Source organism: Solea solea, chromosome 12 (assembly GCF_958295425.1).
Source record: "Solea solea chromosome 12, fSolSol10.1, whole genome shotgun sequence".
Taxonomy (NCBI): Eukaryota; Metazoa; Chordata; class Actinopteri; order Pleuronectiformes; family Soleidae; genus Solea; species Solea solea.
The window spans coordinates 6,182,523-6,197,952 of NC_081145.1; the positions used below are offsets into that span (position 1 = coordinate 6,182,523).

The window sequence follows — 15,430 nt, forward strand, 5'->3', positions numbered from 1 at the left end:
ACCAAAACATTGGACCCAGTATTATTAAGAACTTTGCACATGCACTGTGGTGTGTGAGAACTTAAATGTCAAATGATCTGGTTATTCCAGACATGGTATTAAACAGGTAAGTACATTTGGCTCTGGGACAAAGTCAAAAGATTCAGACCTTAGTTTTATTGTGTCATTGCATGTGTGGCAGTTTTTATCTCAACACCATGCCTTGTATTTTATTCTGAAAAGTCTGCCACTCCACCTTCTTCTTTTAGATTTCCAACCAGCAAGTGATGATGCCTCCATTATCGTCGTCCTCTGTACCCCAGCAGCAACACTCTGAGAGCAGTGCCACAGTTCAAAGCTCCACTGTACCGCAGTCACACACTGGAGCCCAGCAGCCACAGGTGAGACGCGCACCACCAGTGCTCCTATTAATGTGCAAGCATGCATCTCTCTTTCAGACTAAATGCCACTGTCTCTTGATCATATGAAAGTATCAGTTTCGAGCTGTCTGTTTTTTTACATTTCTGTGTATTTCAAAATCTCTTTTCTCTGACCTTTCTTATTGCTGTGGCTGCTTTCTTTTTTTTCTTCTCTACACCCTTCTGCATGCTTCTTATTCGTGCCTGACTCTTAGTCTTGGGCCAATGAGCCAAGTCCTGTCCTGTCTCCTCCACTCAACGCAGAGCATCTTTATTTCCTCTATCAGGCCTCGTGCCTCTCTGTTGTGCAGGTACTCTACAGAGCAACAGTGTTTTGTGTGTGTATGTAGGTCAGGTGTGACGCAGTTGTTCTTCCTGAAGTAGTTATACATTCAACTTTATATTAGTGCACCATAAAGCACCTGTAAACATGAGTCATAAAAACAAGGCATCCCAAGTTCAGAGAATAGACCACGTGCTTTGTTCACATTTGTTACATTTAGTCTTAAAAGCATTGTATACACTTATATAAATTTATATCCTTCTGGTTCCTCTGTAACAGCTTTTCAGTCCTCCAGTGGATATAAGCTATGTTGTTGTTCCTTTTTCACCCAGTAAAAAAAAAAAAAAAAAAGTGGAAAGTGATAGAACAGCAGTTGCCTGTGTAAACACAACTAACATTCAAATAAATACTGCAGAGAGAAATGGTCACATGGAAGGACAGACTGTAACACAGCACTAATAAGCTGTATTTGTGGTCGTGTTCTTGGGTGAGAGCATGTTAAGTCAATGTAACTATGGGGGAAAAAAGACATGAAGTAAGGTTGTTTTTCATTGTTTCATTTCCTCTGGCAATCACGTGATGGATACTGTTGGTTTTCAACAACCTAACCAAGACTTTTCGGTGTCTGCCTTGGTTTCTTTTCTTTTTTTTCTTTCTGGTTCTTCACATGACCAAACACCAACGGCAAACCAAAACAAGCTTTATTTTTAGCATATTCTCAGACCTGAATAATGGCGTCTCCTGCTGTATCTGATACAACATATTTCACCAGGATTAATTGCTCCATCTGGTGGATGGTAAATTATAACATTTGCTGTGAGTAGATGGCCAGCATAAATGACCACAATAAAATATAAACAATCTTTATTTATCTGACTTATGTCACTAAATTGTTAAAAAAATAAAAATGTATATTAGCATTTGATATTAAGTGCTTGATTTCTGACTTCCCAGGCTCCTGCGAGTGTATCTCAGTCAACACCAGAACAATCGGCAGGATCTTTACCTCTGCTGCCACCGTCTGTAGAAAGGTGAGAGGGAAGCCTTTTGTTGTGAGTGGTTTCATGAGCACCACTCCACTTGACTGATGTCTCACTTGGATTCATGTCTCTTACAGCTGCCTGTCAGATGCAGCCTCCGGTCTTAGTGACGGTAATGATGGAAGTTCTACATCAGGAGGTCGCCACGAGGGGCGCTCGCTAAAGCGCCACCAGAGGCGATCGGTGCGCAGCCGTTCCCGCCACGAAAAGTCTGCAAAGGCCAAGCTGAATGTTCTCAGTGTATGAGATCCTTTATACTCTTTCCATCGGTTAACATTTATTATGTAGATTTATAAAATACACACACACTATGATTATACTGACGACTAGTAAACTTGTTAATGTATGTGCAGAAAATGATTTATCTCACTGATACATAACTCGATTAATGTTTTTGCAGATCTCTAATGTGGGCGACAGAGTAGCAGAGTGCCAGCTGGAAACTCACAACAGGAAGATGGTGACCTTCAGATTTGACCTAGATGGTGATAATCCAGAGGAGATTGCACAGATCATGGTAGTAGTTTACAATTTTAAAAACATAACCTCTTTGTTGCCTTGAACAAAATCTCTGTATGCACTTACCTCAGCCAGTTGCAGTCACCATTACAAAGCCTTTCTATGGACCACTTTTATAGTAAATGTGTTCTGTTGTTGGTTTCAGGTTGAGAGTGAGTTTATCTTGGAGTGTGAGCGCGAGTCCTTCATCGAGCAGGTCCGGGAAGTCATCGAAATGGCTGATGAGAAGGGAGAGCGGATAAAGGAAGGCTTTCCTCAGGTATCTGTCATATTCACATCTCCTATTTAGATATCCAGAATAAAGGTGGGACGATATATGATACGATATTAATGCTCATTGCACTAAAAAACACTAGTTATTCTATTGTGGTGAATTTCCATTTATCTAGATGGTTGTGAATGGGGATAATGGCCATAGTTTTTATTTGAGCAACTTGAAATGGTTAGCTCAACAACATGCAGTTATTTTGAAGTGCCACAAGGGGGAAACTTCAGTCAAAATGGCTGAAAGCTCTGCTCTATTCAAGTCTTGTAAAGCTGCATATGTTGGTTAGGTCATACGGATGCTGGTTTTTGTCCTAATGTTTGTCATAATGCTAATAATCATAATTTTTGAACCCATAATAATTGAAGCTAACTTAAATCAGCTAATAGTCTGCAGTCGTTCCATGTCTCAGCAGAGCAGAGCAGGTTTACTGGTCATTGCTGTCTTGGTAACGGTAACATTAATTTGACAAAGCTAATAAAGAACAGTTCACATCAGTTTTAAATGTATTTTATTTGACTATTTCTTGATCTAATGATTTGAGTGTAGCCTGTTAAGACAAAGTAAGCACATCTGTGCAGCAAAGGATTTTGTTGATGTAAGAAAACATCATGACATGACATTTTCCCACCCCTAACCTACCTCCTTATGAGAGTATTCATCCTCACTGGCTACAGATTTAACCATCTACACTTATTTCTTTGCAGTTGAGTGACCTTCAACAGCAGCCTGAACTGTCCATCCCCATGCTGCCAGGTGAACAAGCCTTTCCCCAAAAAATACACTGTTCATTGTCAACTTGGAGGTGATAGACTCGTATGATGTCTCCTGCTTAATATCTCACTCTTTTTTTCTGACCTTTTTATCAGGTATTTCTCCCAGCACAACAGCCCAGGTGGTGCATTCAGCAGGACGAAGGTTCATCGTCAGCCCAGTGCCAGAGTCTCGTCTTAAAGAGCAGTTCTTTGGAGCTCCTTCAGCTAATAACTCCTTTGGAGATGACTTTGGCCCTGGTGAGTGAAAAGTTATTATTCAAGGTGGAAACTATTGATGTTTTTGTCTTTTTTGTATGACACATCTGTAATCTCTTCCTCCTTCTCTTTTTTTTTTTCTAGCTCCCCCTATAACGTTGGGCCTTTCTCTGTCTGCTCCATCTGGGCTCCTCCAGCAGGCTTTAAGTAACATGAAGATGCAGACTCGTGAAGAGAGAGCCAACACCCTTGAGCCCCCTGCTGCTGAGCAGGAACCATGCTCTGTCCCGTCTACTGAGCCTGGACTCGGCCCAAACTCCAACAATGTCCTGGCTCCTCCGGAAGCTTTAGCTTCCACTGCTAGCCCTAACTTTCCTGCCACGTCTACTGTAACATCCTCACAACCTGTGAACGTTTCCCCTCAACCTGTATCCACCCAGCCCCAAACACCTGCTCCAGTCATCAATGATCCCAGTCCACCCCCCCAGTCTTCCCATGAAACACCTCCCTCACAGCTTCCATCAGCGACCGGTATCCCTCCTTCAACTACCACTATTTCACCTGCATCCACGCAAAACTCTGTCCCTGCAGTACCTGGGCCTCAGACGAACAGTAGCTCTGTCAGTGTTTCTTCTGGATCTGGTGCTACATCTAGTTCTGGTAGTGGTAGTTATAGTGCTGTCCCTGCTTCAGAGCAGCAGCCTTTCAGTAGTGCTGTTACATCTTCTCAGCCTATGAATGCATCCATCCATCCTCCCGCCTCATTAACCAATCAGAGTCAGGTACAGCAGGTAGAGTCAGAAGGGGCTGATCTCCAGTCAAAGAATGCTGGTCGAGATGACATCCAAGCTCTAGATAAGAAACTACGGTCCCTCTTCAAAGACCAGAGCTCTGCATCCTCGGCTTCAATGGATCCTAGTCAGAGCACAGGGACCTCCTCTCCTACCCCGGGGACTGCTTCCCCGCCACCAGGAACTGTCATGGTGCCTCCATCAAACCTTTCCCTCACCTCTGGGGCACAAGGTGTCCTTGGCAGCACAACCACCCCAGGACAGGGTATTACCCCATCAGGACATACACATACCCCTCCGATGAAGCCCAGGGCACAGGTTAGTAAAAACTTCAGCACTTGAGAGAAAAAAAATTAAAGCAAAATCTGGTTTATTGCAACAATTAATAATTTGACCTCCCTTTTTTTACTCTCAGACTTTACCTACTGGTTTTGATCAAGCTGCTACACCGCCCTCGGACATTATACCTCCATTTCCTGGACCAAATCAGGTGAGATCTACATTGTCTCTGCTAATGTACCATACTTGTGTAGTTAACTAGTTTTTTTACAGGGGTAGAAATGCACACAACAATGGTTTGCTGTAACCTTTTGTTTCCTTGTATTGTGTATTGTGTGAAATGCAGCTTAAGACTGTTCCTTAAATCCTGTTTGTGTGACTCCACAGTCACATCAACCACTGGGTAATTTGGATGCACAGTTAAGGAGAGCTCTGAGCCCTGAGACTGTTCAGGGTGGAAACAGAGTCCAACCTCCAGGAGCAGGTTTCACTCTGGGACGTTTCCAAGTGAGTTTTAGACACTGCATGTTTTTAATGCAGGGGCTACATGTGCTTTTGTTTGGAAACCAAATCCTGCTCTAGAAACACCTGCTGTCTACACTACCTCACTGGGCTCAATTTATTAAAATAACCTTGTTCTTCTTTCTCAGGTTTCTGCTGCAACAGATGATTCATCCAGCAGCATTCCCGATCCCTGCAACGTGGTATCCTCTTCCTCCCTCACACCATCCTCTACCTCCTCTTCCTCTTCCTCCTCCTCCTCCTCCTCTTCCTCTTCCTCACCCTCAAGTCCAGAGAATACACTCCACAGGTTGTCATCTTTGCCCAAAGTTGCTTGTGAAACAGACAGCATAAATGGAGCTTCGTCTTTCTTCGCCGATCCCGTCGGTCAGCCCACGACTATTGGGCGTTTCCAAGTGTCCACGAGCAGTAACGTCACACCTGAATCCACCACTGGCTCCAAAGTGGGACGTTTTTCAGTCACAGGTGTGCGCTAAGTTCACAGCAACTTCATTACACATTATGCAGAGCATGTACTGCATGTAGACATCATGGTTCCATATTTAAATCATGTGAGATTATGTGTTTGATTTCCCTTAGTAACTCCAGCTCCAACGACAGGCTCTAGTCCATCACAGGATTCCAATCGGCAGAATGGGCCCTCGTCCTCATCCTCTGACCCCCACAATGCTCACAGCCACTACAGCAGTGACAACGACGACTCTGAGACCGAGGACGATGCCTTGCAGAAAGAAATTAGCCATCTGAGAGAAAAGTATGTCACACATCAGTCACTCATTTTATGACTCTACCTTTACTTCAGGTGGTATTTCTCATCTCAGAAGACATTTTGTAACATAGTTGTTGTCTCCTCTCCCACTCAGACATATGAAGGAGCTTCAGGTCTTACAGTCTCGTCAGAAGGAGGAGGTAGAGGCTCTGTTTGTCCGCATAGGAAAACCACCCCCTCCTTCTGTCTTCTCCCCTGCTGTGGCCATGGCTGGAGGTCGACGTAGGCTGAAAAGCAAGAGTCATAAATCTGCTCGCAGTAGTGGCCAACCCAGTCCCAATCACTCTGGTAAACACGCTGACCTGCCAGCAGTTTTTAACTCATTTGTTCACGCTTTATCAAATACCTAAGCTGTTTAAAAATAATTTTAATTTTTAATATGAATCAAATTTTGTGCTGTGGTCAGGATCGTCTCCAAAGCACAGTTCCCCCTCTCCAACAGAAGCTTCGGAAACTGCAACAGAGGCATCATCACAAGCAGCTGGCAGATCAGACCAGCAGCTACGATCCTCTCCGTCCATGCCCAGCCTCAGTGGCTGCTCCACAGGTATGTGCAAAAGGACTTGATCTATCTCAGTGAGCTTCATGAAATGATTTCCTCATTAAATTTCCTTCAGTCTCATCTCACCTGGCTTCTCGTTTCCCAGGACCAATTGGATCCAGCGTCAGTAACGGTTCAGGTCACTGTCAGAACCATTCTTCTTCACTGGCCCAGGTGGCTGGAGCTGCTGCTTCTGGCTGTCTCACCCAGAAAGGCAAAGGCACCTTCACTGATGACTTTCACCAACTGGTGGATAACTGGGCCAGAGACGCCATCAACCTGTCCCAGTGTAAGAGAGGTCCTAAAACTGGAGCACAGGCGGTACTGGGACATGATGTAAGCATTGACTGTTTTCTTTAAATAATAATCATAATCTTTCTCTTTTAGCATTTGATGACTTGGTAAAGTAGTCTGGGTTTTTAAAGTGTGGTTGTATGAGGTTTTGATACATTATCAACATAGACTTTGCCAAGTGCAGAAGTCTTGCAAAAGGCTCACATAATAAAATTCATTCTGCTCAAGTCTAGTAATTCCCAAAAATGTGAGCTGCGGCCCCCTGGTAGACTGCAAAGCCTCTGCAAGTGGCCCATGAGAGGAGCGATTAAAAGTTGATAACAAGTCGTTTTTGCTAATATGAGCAATATAGGAAACATTTGAATTTAGCTAGTATTATTTAATAGTATCTTATGGTTTAAATAGATTATCTTCTGCAAACTACAGATGTTTTTTATATATGCACTTAATTGCAACAGGGCAGTGAATGTAGAAGAAAATAATTTCTCATGTGTTATATATTATCGTATGTTTTTTTTATTTTTTTTTGTTACTCATTCACTACAATCAGCTGTTTTAAGACTGACACGTACATGGCTGTAATTTTCAGATGTTAGATTATGCTGGAGCATTCCTAATTTCAATATATCTTTGGAATATAATCATCGTTCTGTTGGATTTACTTAAATGACAAAATGTTACCAACAGTAGAGCAGTAGCTCCAGCTCAGTGTGCAGAGTGAGTGCTTTACAAACATAATAGTGCAACCAGAAACGTCTCTGTCTCGTGGTAAGAAAAAAAACTGCAGCGTGTAAAACGGAGTCACCGTAGTTTCATGCAGCCATACAGTGATGACTCCGCCCAGGAGGTACTATATTGTAATGTTAAAACCAACCAAACCACGTAGAGGCGAGTCGAGGCGAACCCTAACCCAGGATTTAGTAGAGACACAGCACAAGTTACTTTTCCCTGCCAACAGTCATGTAATTAGTGAGAGTGTCTGACTCTCAGGCAGGTCCACAAATCGGTCTTAATAATGTGTGAATACTTCATATAACCACACTTCAACAATCCTGAACTGTCCCTTTAACTGCTTACCACCTGTATTAATATGACATATTCAGTGTAACGATTTTCTTTCTCTCTATGACAGCTCATCCCTCCAGCCAACATGGGGCGTAAATTCTCAGCCCCAGGTTACCTCTGCCCGACACTTCCCACACCTTCCAACGCCACATCCACCACCAACACTCACCTTAGCAGCTCAGGCAGTCCGTCCGTCTCTCTGGGGCCTCGTACAGGCTCTCTGGGCCCCGTTCCCCAGGGGTTTGGATATGCCGCTGCTCCATACAGTGCTTCTCAGTGGGCAGGACCCACAGGCACAAGCCAGGTCAGCATGCTTAACCCTGCACAGCCACCATCACAGTACCAGCCGCCTACAACAGCCTCTGTGTCCATGCAGCAAGGCTACCACATGGGAACCACGCCTGCACCTCAGAAATCAGCCAGTCACGGAGGACCCAACCTGAGGCCTACGTAGCCCAGTCAGAGCGGAGAGACAGGACAGTTGTAGATCGAAAAACCACTAGCTCTCTTTGCAGCTTCGCCGGCTGTGTCATGCTTCTTTTCTTTTTTTATTATTATTTCTTTTATTATCTTGTGTAATGAGTGGACTTGTGTCCTCTCAGGCAGAACAAAATCTGTTATTGGAGGGAGAGTGCAATACACATCCACGGCACAGAAAGTGTCCCACTTAGCCTGCCGTTAGCTGTGGATCCGAGCTGTGACGAGTTAGTCGGTTGTGTCTGCTAATGTAACGACCCAAATGCAGAACCAACATCGGCCAAAGATGCGTGCTTTTTTTTCTTTGAGAGCAGACATTGTCATGTGATCCCTTTTTTGAAGAAGAGGTGGAGGTGGGGGAGGGATTCTGGGTGATATCCTCGCTGGTTCTGACGTAAAGCTGAACTGGCACTGAAGAATGTTGAGTTAATTACTCAACAACAGACAAACATATACACACATACACACACACTGTCCTGAAGAAAAATTGACCTGTTTAAGTGAGTTCGGGTGGTAGGTTGTGTTGTGATTGAGACTGTGAGTGTTAGTAAGTGGAGGATTGGTGTGGGACAGTTGGAGAATTAGATCTGTGGCAGTTGTTGAACTGGGACTGAGAGGGGAAAAAAACGCTGTGGGGACAAAGATGGACCATGGCGAGCCGCTGTATCAAGGGAATTGATGGGGGGGGGGGGCGACCCTTGGTTTGTTCCAGATGGGGAAGACAAGTGTGACAAGAGGAAAGACGTAGTAAGTTTGTCTGGAGTGTAAAGGATACAGTTGGGTTGTGAAAGTATCGCATTGGCTACCTATTAAGTAAAATGCAATAATGGCAAAGAGTAGATAAAGTGTCCCCTGTAACCGTGGCCTTAATCCCCAAACACATGGAGACATCGACTTTGTACATAGATATTCTTTCACTGGGTTATGATTCCATGTTCAGCATATATTTATGTCCTTGTGAGGGTCTGGTGTCATAGTGTTTCAGTTGTCTCTATCATAATCTGATTATTGATGATTTCTTTGCATCTGACATGCAAGCAGATGGATCTGTGACAAAAACAAAACATTGTCCTGGTGTTGAGCACCTTTCAAAATTTGTAACTGAAGAAGTGATGCTGCTGTAGATTTTTTTTTTTTTTTTTAAATATATGAAGCTGTTGAGAATCCTTCATTAATACATGAAACCACTTAGTTCTCAGCCATGAGCAGTTTGTAGTCTTTATCTTACAAAAAATTACAGTTTTGGTTCATAGTGTTTGTGAGTGTGGGGAGCACAGACTCCTCCTCCTCCTCCTCCTAACATGTGTTTACACAGATAATATCCATCATTAGATAAACAGGTTCGTAGTAAAGTCACATTATAACATTTAGCCTTCACCACTTATCTCACAAGTGTCTGGGGTTTTCTGTCTGTGGTCTGTTTTTGTATTCGTTATTTAATAAGACAAAACAAATGTTCTTTATGGACCTGTATTCAGCCATCAGATTTTGATGTTGTCTCACTGTAATTACTATTAAAGGTTGTTAAACAACATGTAGTTAAACGAATATAAAAAAAAAGTGCAATTGCAGGGTTGTTGTTATTGGTATTCTACTCAGCTCACAGGGCGAATTCCTGTGGTTTATTAAGCTCTTATATCTATGACTGCCCTGCCCCCCTTTTCTATTTTATTGTACATATGTTAACGTGAGGTAAATGCTTTCTTTCATGTATTGCTCAGTCACTAAGAGTGTGCTTGTGGTGATTCATTCTACACGCACTCTGTAAACATGAGCAACACTTTAGTGCCTTGCATCCTCCTTAATGATGAGATCCAGATTCCTTTAGTCCTGTATCTGTGACTGTACTGCAGAAAAACCAGTTCACTTGACCGTAAACACAACGCGACACCCGACTCGAGAGGAACCGCAGGACTGCAGAGCAAAAGAGCACACACTGACTAATGTGGAAACACTTTGTTTACTCTCTAGTTACATTTGTGTTGGTCGTGTTCATCCGCTGTGAATTTCTATTGGGCTCATTTACACATGGTTTTGGCTGACATTTGTTTTTTGTGGATTTATTGTTTAACTTTTTTGTTCACTGAAGCATTTGTTTGTGCAGCAAATGAGCTGTATATAAAAGTTAAAAAAACAAAAAAAGTTGTCACGCCCTCACGCTGGCTCAACTATTCTGTCACCACGTCGTCATTGTGACTCCTTTGCCTGCTTATAGATTGGACAAATAGTAAAACTTCTCTAGAGAAAAAATGAGTTACTGCAATGCAGAATATGCAATGTTCAAAGTTTTATAAGACTGAGGGGAAATGGAAACATTTGCATGCTGATGAGGGTTGTTACTGACTTCAGTGTTTTTGATATTGGAAATAATCGTGACCCTTTTTTTTTTTATTATTATTATTTGCCTTGCTGAAAGTCTTTTAATTGCCATTTATCAAAATCACAGACGCAACTTTGAAATCAGATTGTCAGCATGATTCCTGCATGCTGGCTTCACTGGTGTTTAAAATGACAAATGATAACCTGGCCACTGTACAGCACAAGCTCACAACAAAGCCTAATGTGTTACCGTGTAATATCAGTCATTGTCATTGACCTCCGTCCAGAACTGTGAGGCCACTAACACGCAGTAGTATCTGTTGAACTCTGATCCCAACATATGGACTTCATGTGATTCATCTGTTTTGTGTATGTTTTTCCACATTGTACAAAATGTAAAAACAAATAAAAATATTAAAGCACTTGTCATGCAGACTGGTGTAATTAAATGTAAACATTTGTTCAGGTTTTATTTCCTCCTGGATGGTTGTTCCTACAAATTAATTTGTCAAAATATTACTCCAGCCAACTGACTAATGTGGCAATTTTATTTTATTTACAAATCCACATAACTGCAGCATATCACTGAAAAATAAGCAAAACGTATACACTATAAAATCTATATGAACACAAAAATAAAAACATGGTTGAATTGCAGAAGCCTTCAGCTGTCCAGTCGACGTTTCTTCATGTACTGTCCTTGTCTGTATGGACTAAAGGAATTGTCTGTGCCTGTAAAGTCAGAGAGTACAGATTAAATAGAAATAGAAAATAGAGAAAGTACAAAAGAGAGACACAGCAGTGCAGTCCCTTATCTCACTAAAACCTTCCCTGACAGAGTCCGTTAACAAATGAGCGACGCTGTAAATGAAAGTTCACCTGGTGTTGCCTTGTGCTGGTGCTGGTGCTGGTGCTGGTACTGAGCCGAGTACTGAATCCCGTCCTGTCCTCTGCTGTGTGCTGGACCCTTGTCAGGAGGTCTGCCTGGAGGTCTTTGTGGAGTCTTACTGCGTGTCTGCATCTGGTGATTCCCAGGAGTGCTGGGCCTCAGCTCTGTGGACGGCGGTCGAGCTGTGGGGACGTCCAGGTCCTCAATCCCATCCAGAGTGAAATTCCACATCTCAGGATCATCTGTGGAGGACGACAAAACCACAACTCAGGGAACACAACTGGTGAAAGTTGGAGGAAGCCAGGTTTCCTCACCATACTGCCACCCTCTGCTGGTGGCTTACAGCACCTGCTAAATTCTCGTCCTTGTTCTTGGGTTCAGTGTCAGTGCCGTCTCTCATTGCTGGTCCACCTTCATCATCTGGGGAACAAAGAGAGATGCATAAAAAAAATTATAAGTCTCTATAGTGAGACTAAAGTATATTTTTTTTGTTTTCACAATTCACAAGCACATACTGAACCGTGGACGCCACACCGTAACAGTTCAATATTATACAGAGAATTGTGACATCCCTCTTCCTTACCTCTACTGCATCCTGGTCGTGAAGCGGCCTCTGCCTCCTCAGACGTGGTGTGATCCTGTTCCTGCTGCAGCTTCTTGGCCTCCATCTCTTTCCTGAACTTCTGCTGCAGCTGCTGCTGCCGGAGCTTTCTCAGCTGTTTGGGGTCTGACCCGACATCGTCCACCAAGTCCATGCCGGGTCTGGGAGGAGGAGGAGGAAAGGAAGGATGGAGATCAGAGGTGACGCACAGTCACTACGATGAGGAGCTGTTCGGTGGCAGTTAACAGTCACTGTGCAGGATTTAGTGTTTTTTTTATTGTGAGAACAACCCTCACCTTGTGTGGAGGAGAAACTACATTTGTCTCTTTTAGAGGCAGTGTTTGGTTTGTCTATTCTAGGCCACTGTAGAAACATGACAGTGCAGGAAAATAGAGCCCACCTCCCATGTAGAAATAAAGAGCTCATTGAGCTCTAATACAACTCTTACTCTTAATTTCAGGTGATTTTTAAACCAATGATAAGGACATAATTAGGAATATTAGATTAAATATCTGTCAGTAGATATCAGAAGAGATATGAGAAACCAGTGATGTCTACCTGGAGCTGATGTTCTCACTCTACCTGTCAGGAGCAGGGTCACTCTTAGGAGTATGGACTTCAGAACTTTTGTGGTTCTGGTGCAGGACTCGTGGCTCCAGCGGTATCCTGGCCAGACTGACAGCAGATGCACGTTTTTCCTCTTTGATCAGACTGGACATCCGGGCCTTCTCCACTGCGGGTTCCCCCTCTGTGCGCTTGGTCTGGCCTGGGTCAACAGGAGGAGGAGGCTTTGTGTGGAACAGAAGTGACAAGATTCATCTTCCATTAGACTTTCTGAATAAGAAAACCTTAAAGCTGGAGGTTTGTGTGCAGTATCTGACCTGTTTGGGGATCTTGTTTATGGCTAAGAGGTATTGCTTATCCAGAATGCAGTTTCCAAGGGCGTTACCGAAGCACCTTAACAAGACAACACAAATACATTTTAGATAGTGCTCTACATAATTTTTCCTTCATAAAATACGTATGAGAAGTAAATTCCAGTACTTCAGTGCTCTCTTCATGCCATCAGTGACAGCTTCTTTTCTTGCCTTTTCCAGTGACAGAGCTTTAGACTTCAGTCCTTCACTAACTCCATAGCCTACATCCTCATGATATGAACCATCCTGGGGGAAAGCACATTATAAAACACACACACACACACAGTCACATGGACGTCACAAGAAGCAGAGAGAGGGAAGAAGAGGAAAAGATGACAATCGTCAAACCTTGAGCATCACTTTGATAAAGGCACTGACTCCGACATAAAACTTCCCGTTGATGAGGTCAACAAAGTCTGTAAAACACAAGCACAGCACCTGTTACTCTGGTGGCTTATGTCATTAAAACTGCGTCCTCCGTTAAAAACAGCTCTGAGTCATACCAACGTTCTGCTGAGAAATGGAGTGAGACCATCCGTTGTATCCAAACATCTCATTAGCCAGGGTGATGACGCGATGCCCTTCAACGTAGCACACCTGTTAAAAAGCCAAATTACAGCCACTTAAAGTTTTTATTCCTGCCTGTTTTTGCTTGTGACTTGAACATCGTGATGATTTATAGAAATTCAAATTTCTACAGTCCACTTAAATTGTACTCATTTGTTTCACAGCTGCAGACAAACGCCAGGAGATATTGACTTGCCTTCTGTCCTCCTCCAGCCAATCTGCTACTGATGTACTCGGGTCCCAGCCTCTGACGCAGTGCGCTGTGCACTGCCTGGTACTCCTCAGCTGTGTAGGTACACTGTCAACACAGTACAGTTTACATAAACACACTAAACACAGGAGGAAGTTATACACCTACACACATCACGTTTGTATTATATTTTTTATTAGCAATGCATGATATTGGACTTATTGCCGTTATCTGATAAGCTAATAATATCGGGAGTGCTTGGGCTGTTAACCGGATAGAAATAAACTTTTCCCTGCGCCCAACTGCAGAGGTCATTTTAGTCACTTCTGTATTGAAATTAACATATTTTTCATACTCATGTTGCAGACTTAGATATACATTTTCTTCATATTGCAAAATAAATAAACTTCCAAAAATAATAGCAGACATAACAATCAAGGAGGTAGCCGTTTATTCAGCCGACTGTTTTAATGATATTTGCATTTTTACAGATTAAGTAGCTGATACCAATATTGTGCCATAATCTTGTGCATCCCTGTTTTTTATATTCCTATTCTTTGTTACCTAGACTAAGGACAAAAAGTAGGGATGCAATATATTATCAGCACAATACCGGTATCGGCAGAAATTGGCTTTAAAATGTAAAGAAACCACTGATATGACTAAGACAGTAGGCTGAATAACTTTTAGGCTCGTGCCCTCTACAGCTATTTTTTTATGCTTATTTATTTTGCACAATGAAGACATCTTATACCTACATCTGCTGCAACGTGACTATGAAAACTATTATAATCATTTCACTAAAGAAGAGATTAAATACAGTTGGGGAAAATTAAAGATGTATATATTGTATTGGTATCAGTTATGAGCACAAGCACTCCGGATATATCAGCATATCAGATATAATTGTGCATCCCTATCAGAAAGAGGCACACACACACGTGCGCACACAGTTATCAATCATTCATTCACCTGGGACATTTAAACCCAAACCAAAAATGAAACTCATGCCAACCCTCAAATGTAATTTAATGCACTATAAAGACTCATTATCATGTTGATAATTACACTGGTAGTAGAGTATTAGGCAGCAGTTAATTGTCAGACAACTATGGACACACACACATTACTTGAGCAGCAGTGCTTTATTTTTCTCTAATCAATCGACTTTAAACACCTGTTCCTGCACAGACAGCACTTACCTGTCCAAACCTGGGCGCAGAGGAGCTGCTCTCCTCTGCGTTACTGGACATGGTCTCTAAAACAAACAGGCAACAATGACAATATGTTAATATGCTGTAATAACTAATAAACAACAACAGTCAGCAGCTCTGGCCCACTTTAATACTCCACACACGTGACCCTGGTCATAGAAAGCTAAAATAAATCGAAGCTAACAGCAGCAAGTCAAACTAACCACTTAGTTTGAGTTAACGCTTCAGTTAGCTCGTTAACACCACTTAAGACTCAAAAGTGTGTGTGAATGAACACAAACTCACCACTTATCATTCCCCTGTTGTCTTTTATGTGAAATAAACCACACGGTTACTATTTTTCTACAGTTTCGTAACTTCCCGCTCCAACTACCGGAGAAGGAGGAGTTTACTCGGTGCTACTTTCAGGGCCACTCGGAAAAAAAGGATGCTTCGTCTATCATAGACTATAGATATATGGTTTTAACAGTATTTTCACATCAAATATAAACATTTTTGAATTGCAATTTTATTTTCTCT

The 15,430-nt window shown here is 42.6% G+C and overlaps 2 protein-coding genes across 5 annotated transcripts in view; one reads left to right on the forward strand and one right to left on the reverse strand.

Moving 5' to 3' along the window:
- The window catches only part of LOC131469723 (serine/threonine-protein kinase WNK1-like), a 31,151-nt gene extending 20,163 nt beyond the window's left edge, over positions 1 to 10,988 (forward strand). For all 4 annotated transcript variants that reach the window (XM_058645003.1, XM_058645001.1, XM_058645004.1 and 1 more), the window contains 16 exons: positions 249 to 380; positions 1,636 to 1,712; positions 1,799 to 1,961; positions 2,122 to 2,238; positions 2,386 to 2,499; positions 3,213 to 3,261; positions 3,375 to 3,518; positions 3,621 to 4,585; positions 4,683 to 4,757; positions 4,934 to 5,053; positions 5,197 to 5,533; positions 5,648 to 5,822; positions 5,932 to 6,125; positions 6,244 to 6,384; positions 6,485 to 6,714; positions 7,805 to 10,988. In XM_058645003.1, coding sequence (XP_058500986.1) covers positions 249 to 380; positions 1,636 to 1,712; positions 1,799 to 1,961; positions 2,122 to 2,238; positions 2,386 to 2,499; positions 3,213 to 3,261; positions 3,375 to 3,518; positions 3,621 to 4,585; positions 4,683 to 4,757; positions 4,934 to 5,053; positions 5,197 to 5,533; positions 5,648 to 5,822; positions 5,932 to 6,125; positions 6,244 to 6,384; positions 6,485 to 6,714; positions 7,805 to 8,191 — 3,420 coding nt within the window. In that variant the 3' untranslated portion in view covers positions 8,192 to 10,988. The remainder of the gene's footprint in view (positions 1 to 248; positions 381 to 1,635; positions 1,713 to 1,798; positions 1,962 to 2,121; positions 2,239 to 2,385; positions 2,500 to 3,212; positions 3,262 to 3,374; positions 3,519 to 3,620; positions 4,586 to 4,682; positions 4,758 to 4,933; positions 5,054 to 5,196; positions 5,534 to 5,647; positions 5,823 to 5,931; positions 6,126 to 6,243; positions 6,385 to 6,484; positions 6,715 to 7,804) is intronic.
- Positions 10,989 to 11,067: 79 nt separating this feature from the next.
- Positions 11,068 to 15,318, reverse strand: rad52 (RAD52 homolog, DNA repair protein). Its single transcript, XM_058645005.1, has 12 exons — positions 15,197 to 15,318; positions 14,900 to 14,955; positions 13,704 to 13,805; positions 13,444 to 13,537; positions 13,289 to 13,356; positions 13,068 to 13,186; positions 12,905 to 12,980; positions 12,606 to 12,811; positions 12,006 to 12,184; positions 11,771 to 11,842; positions 11,413 to 11,664; positions 11,068 to 11,265 (listed from the first exon to the last, which is right to left on the reverse strand). The coding sequence occupies exons 1-12, from the start codon at positions 15,204 to 15,206 to the stop codon at positions 11,198 to 11,200; spliced, it is 1,302 nt and encodes a 433-aa protein (XP_058500988.1). The 5' UTR covers positions 15,207 to 15,318; the 3' UTR covers positions 11,068 to 11,197.
- Between the last annotated feature and the right edge of the window lie 112 nt (positions 15,319 to 15,430).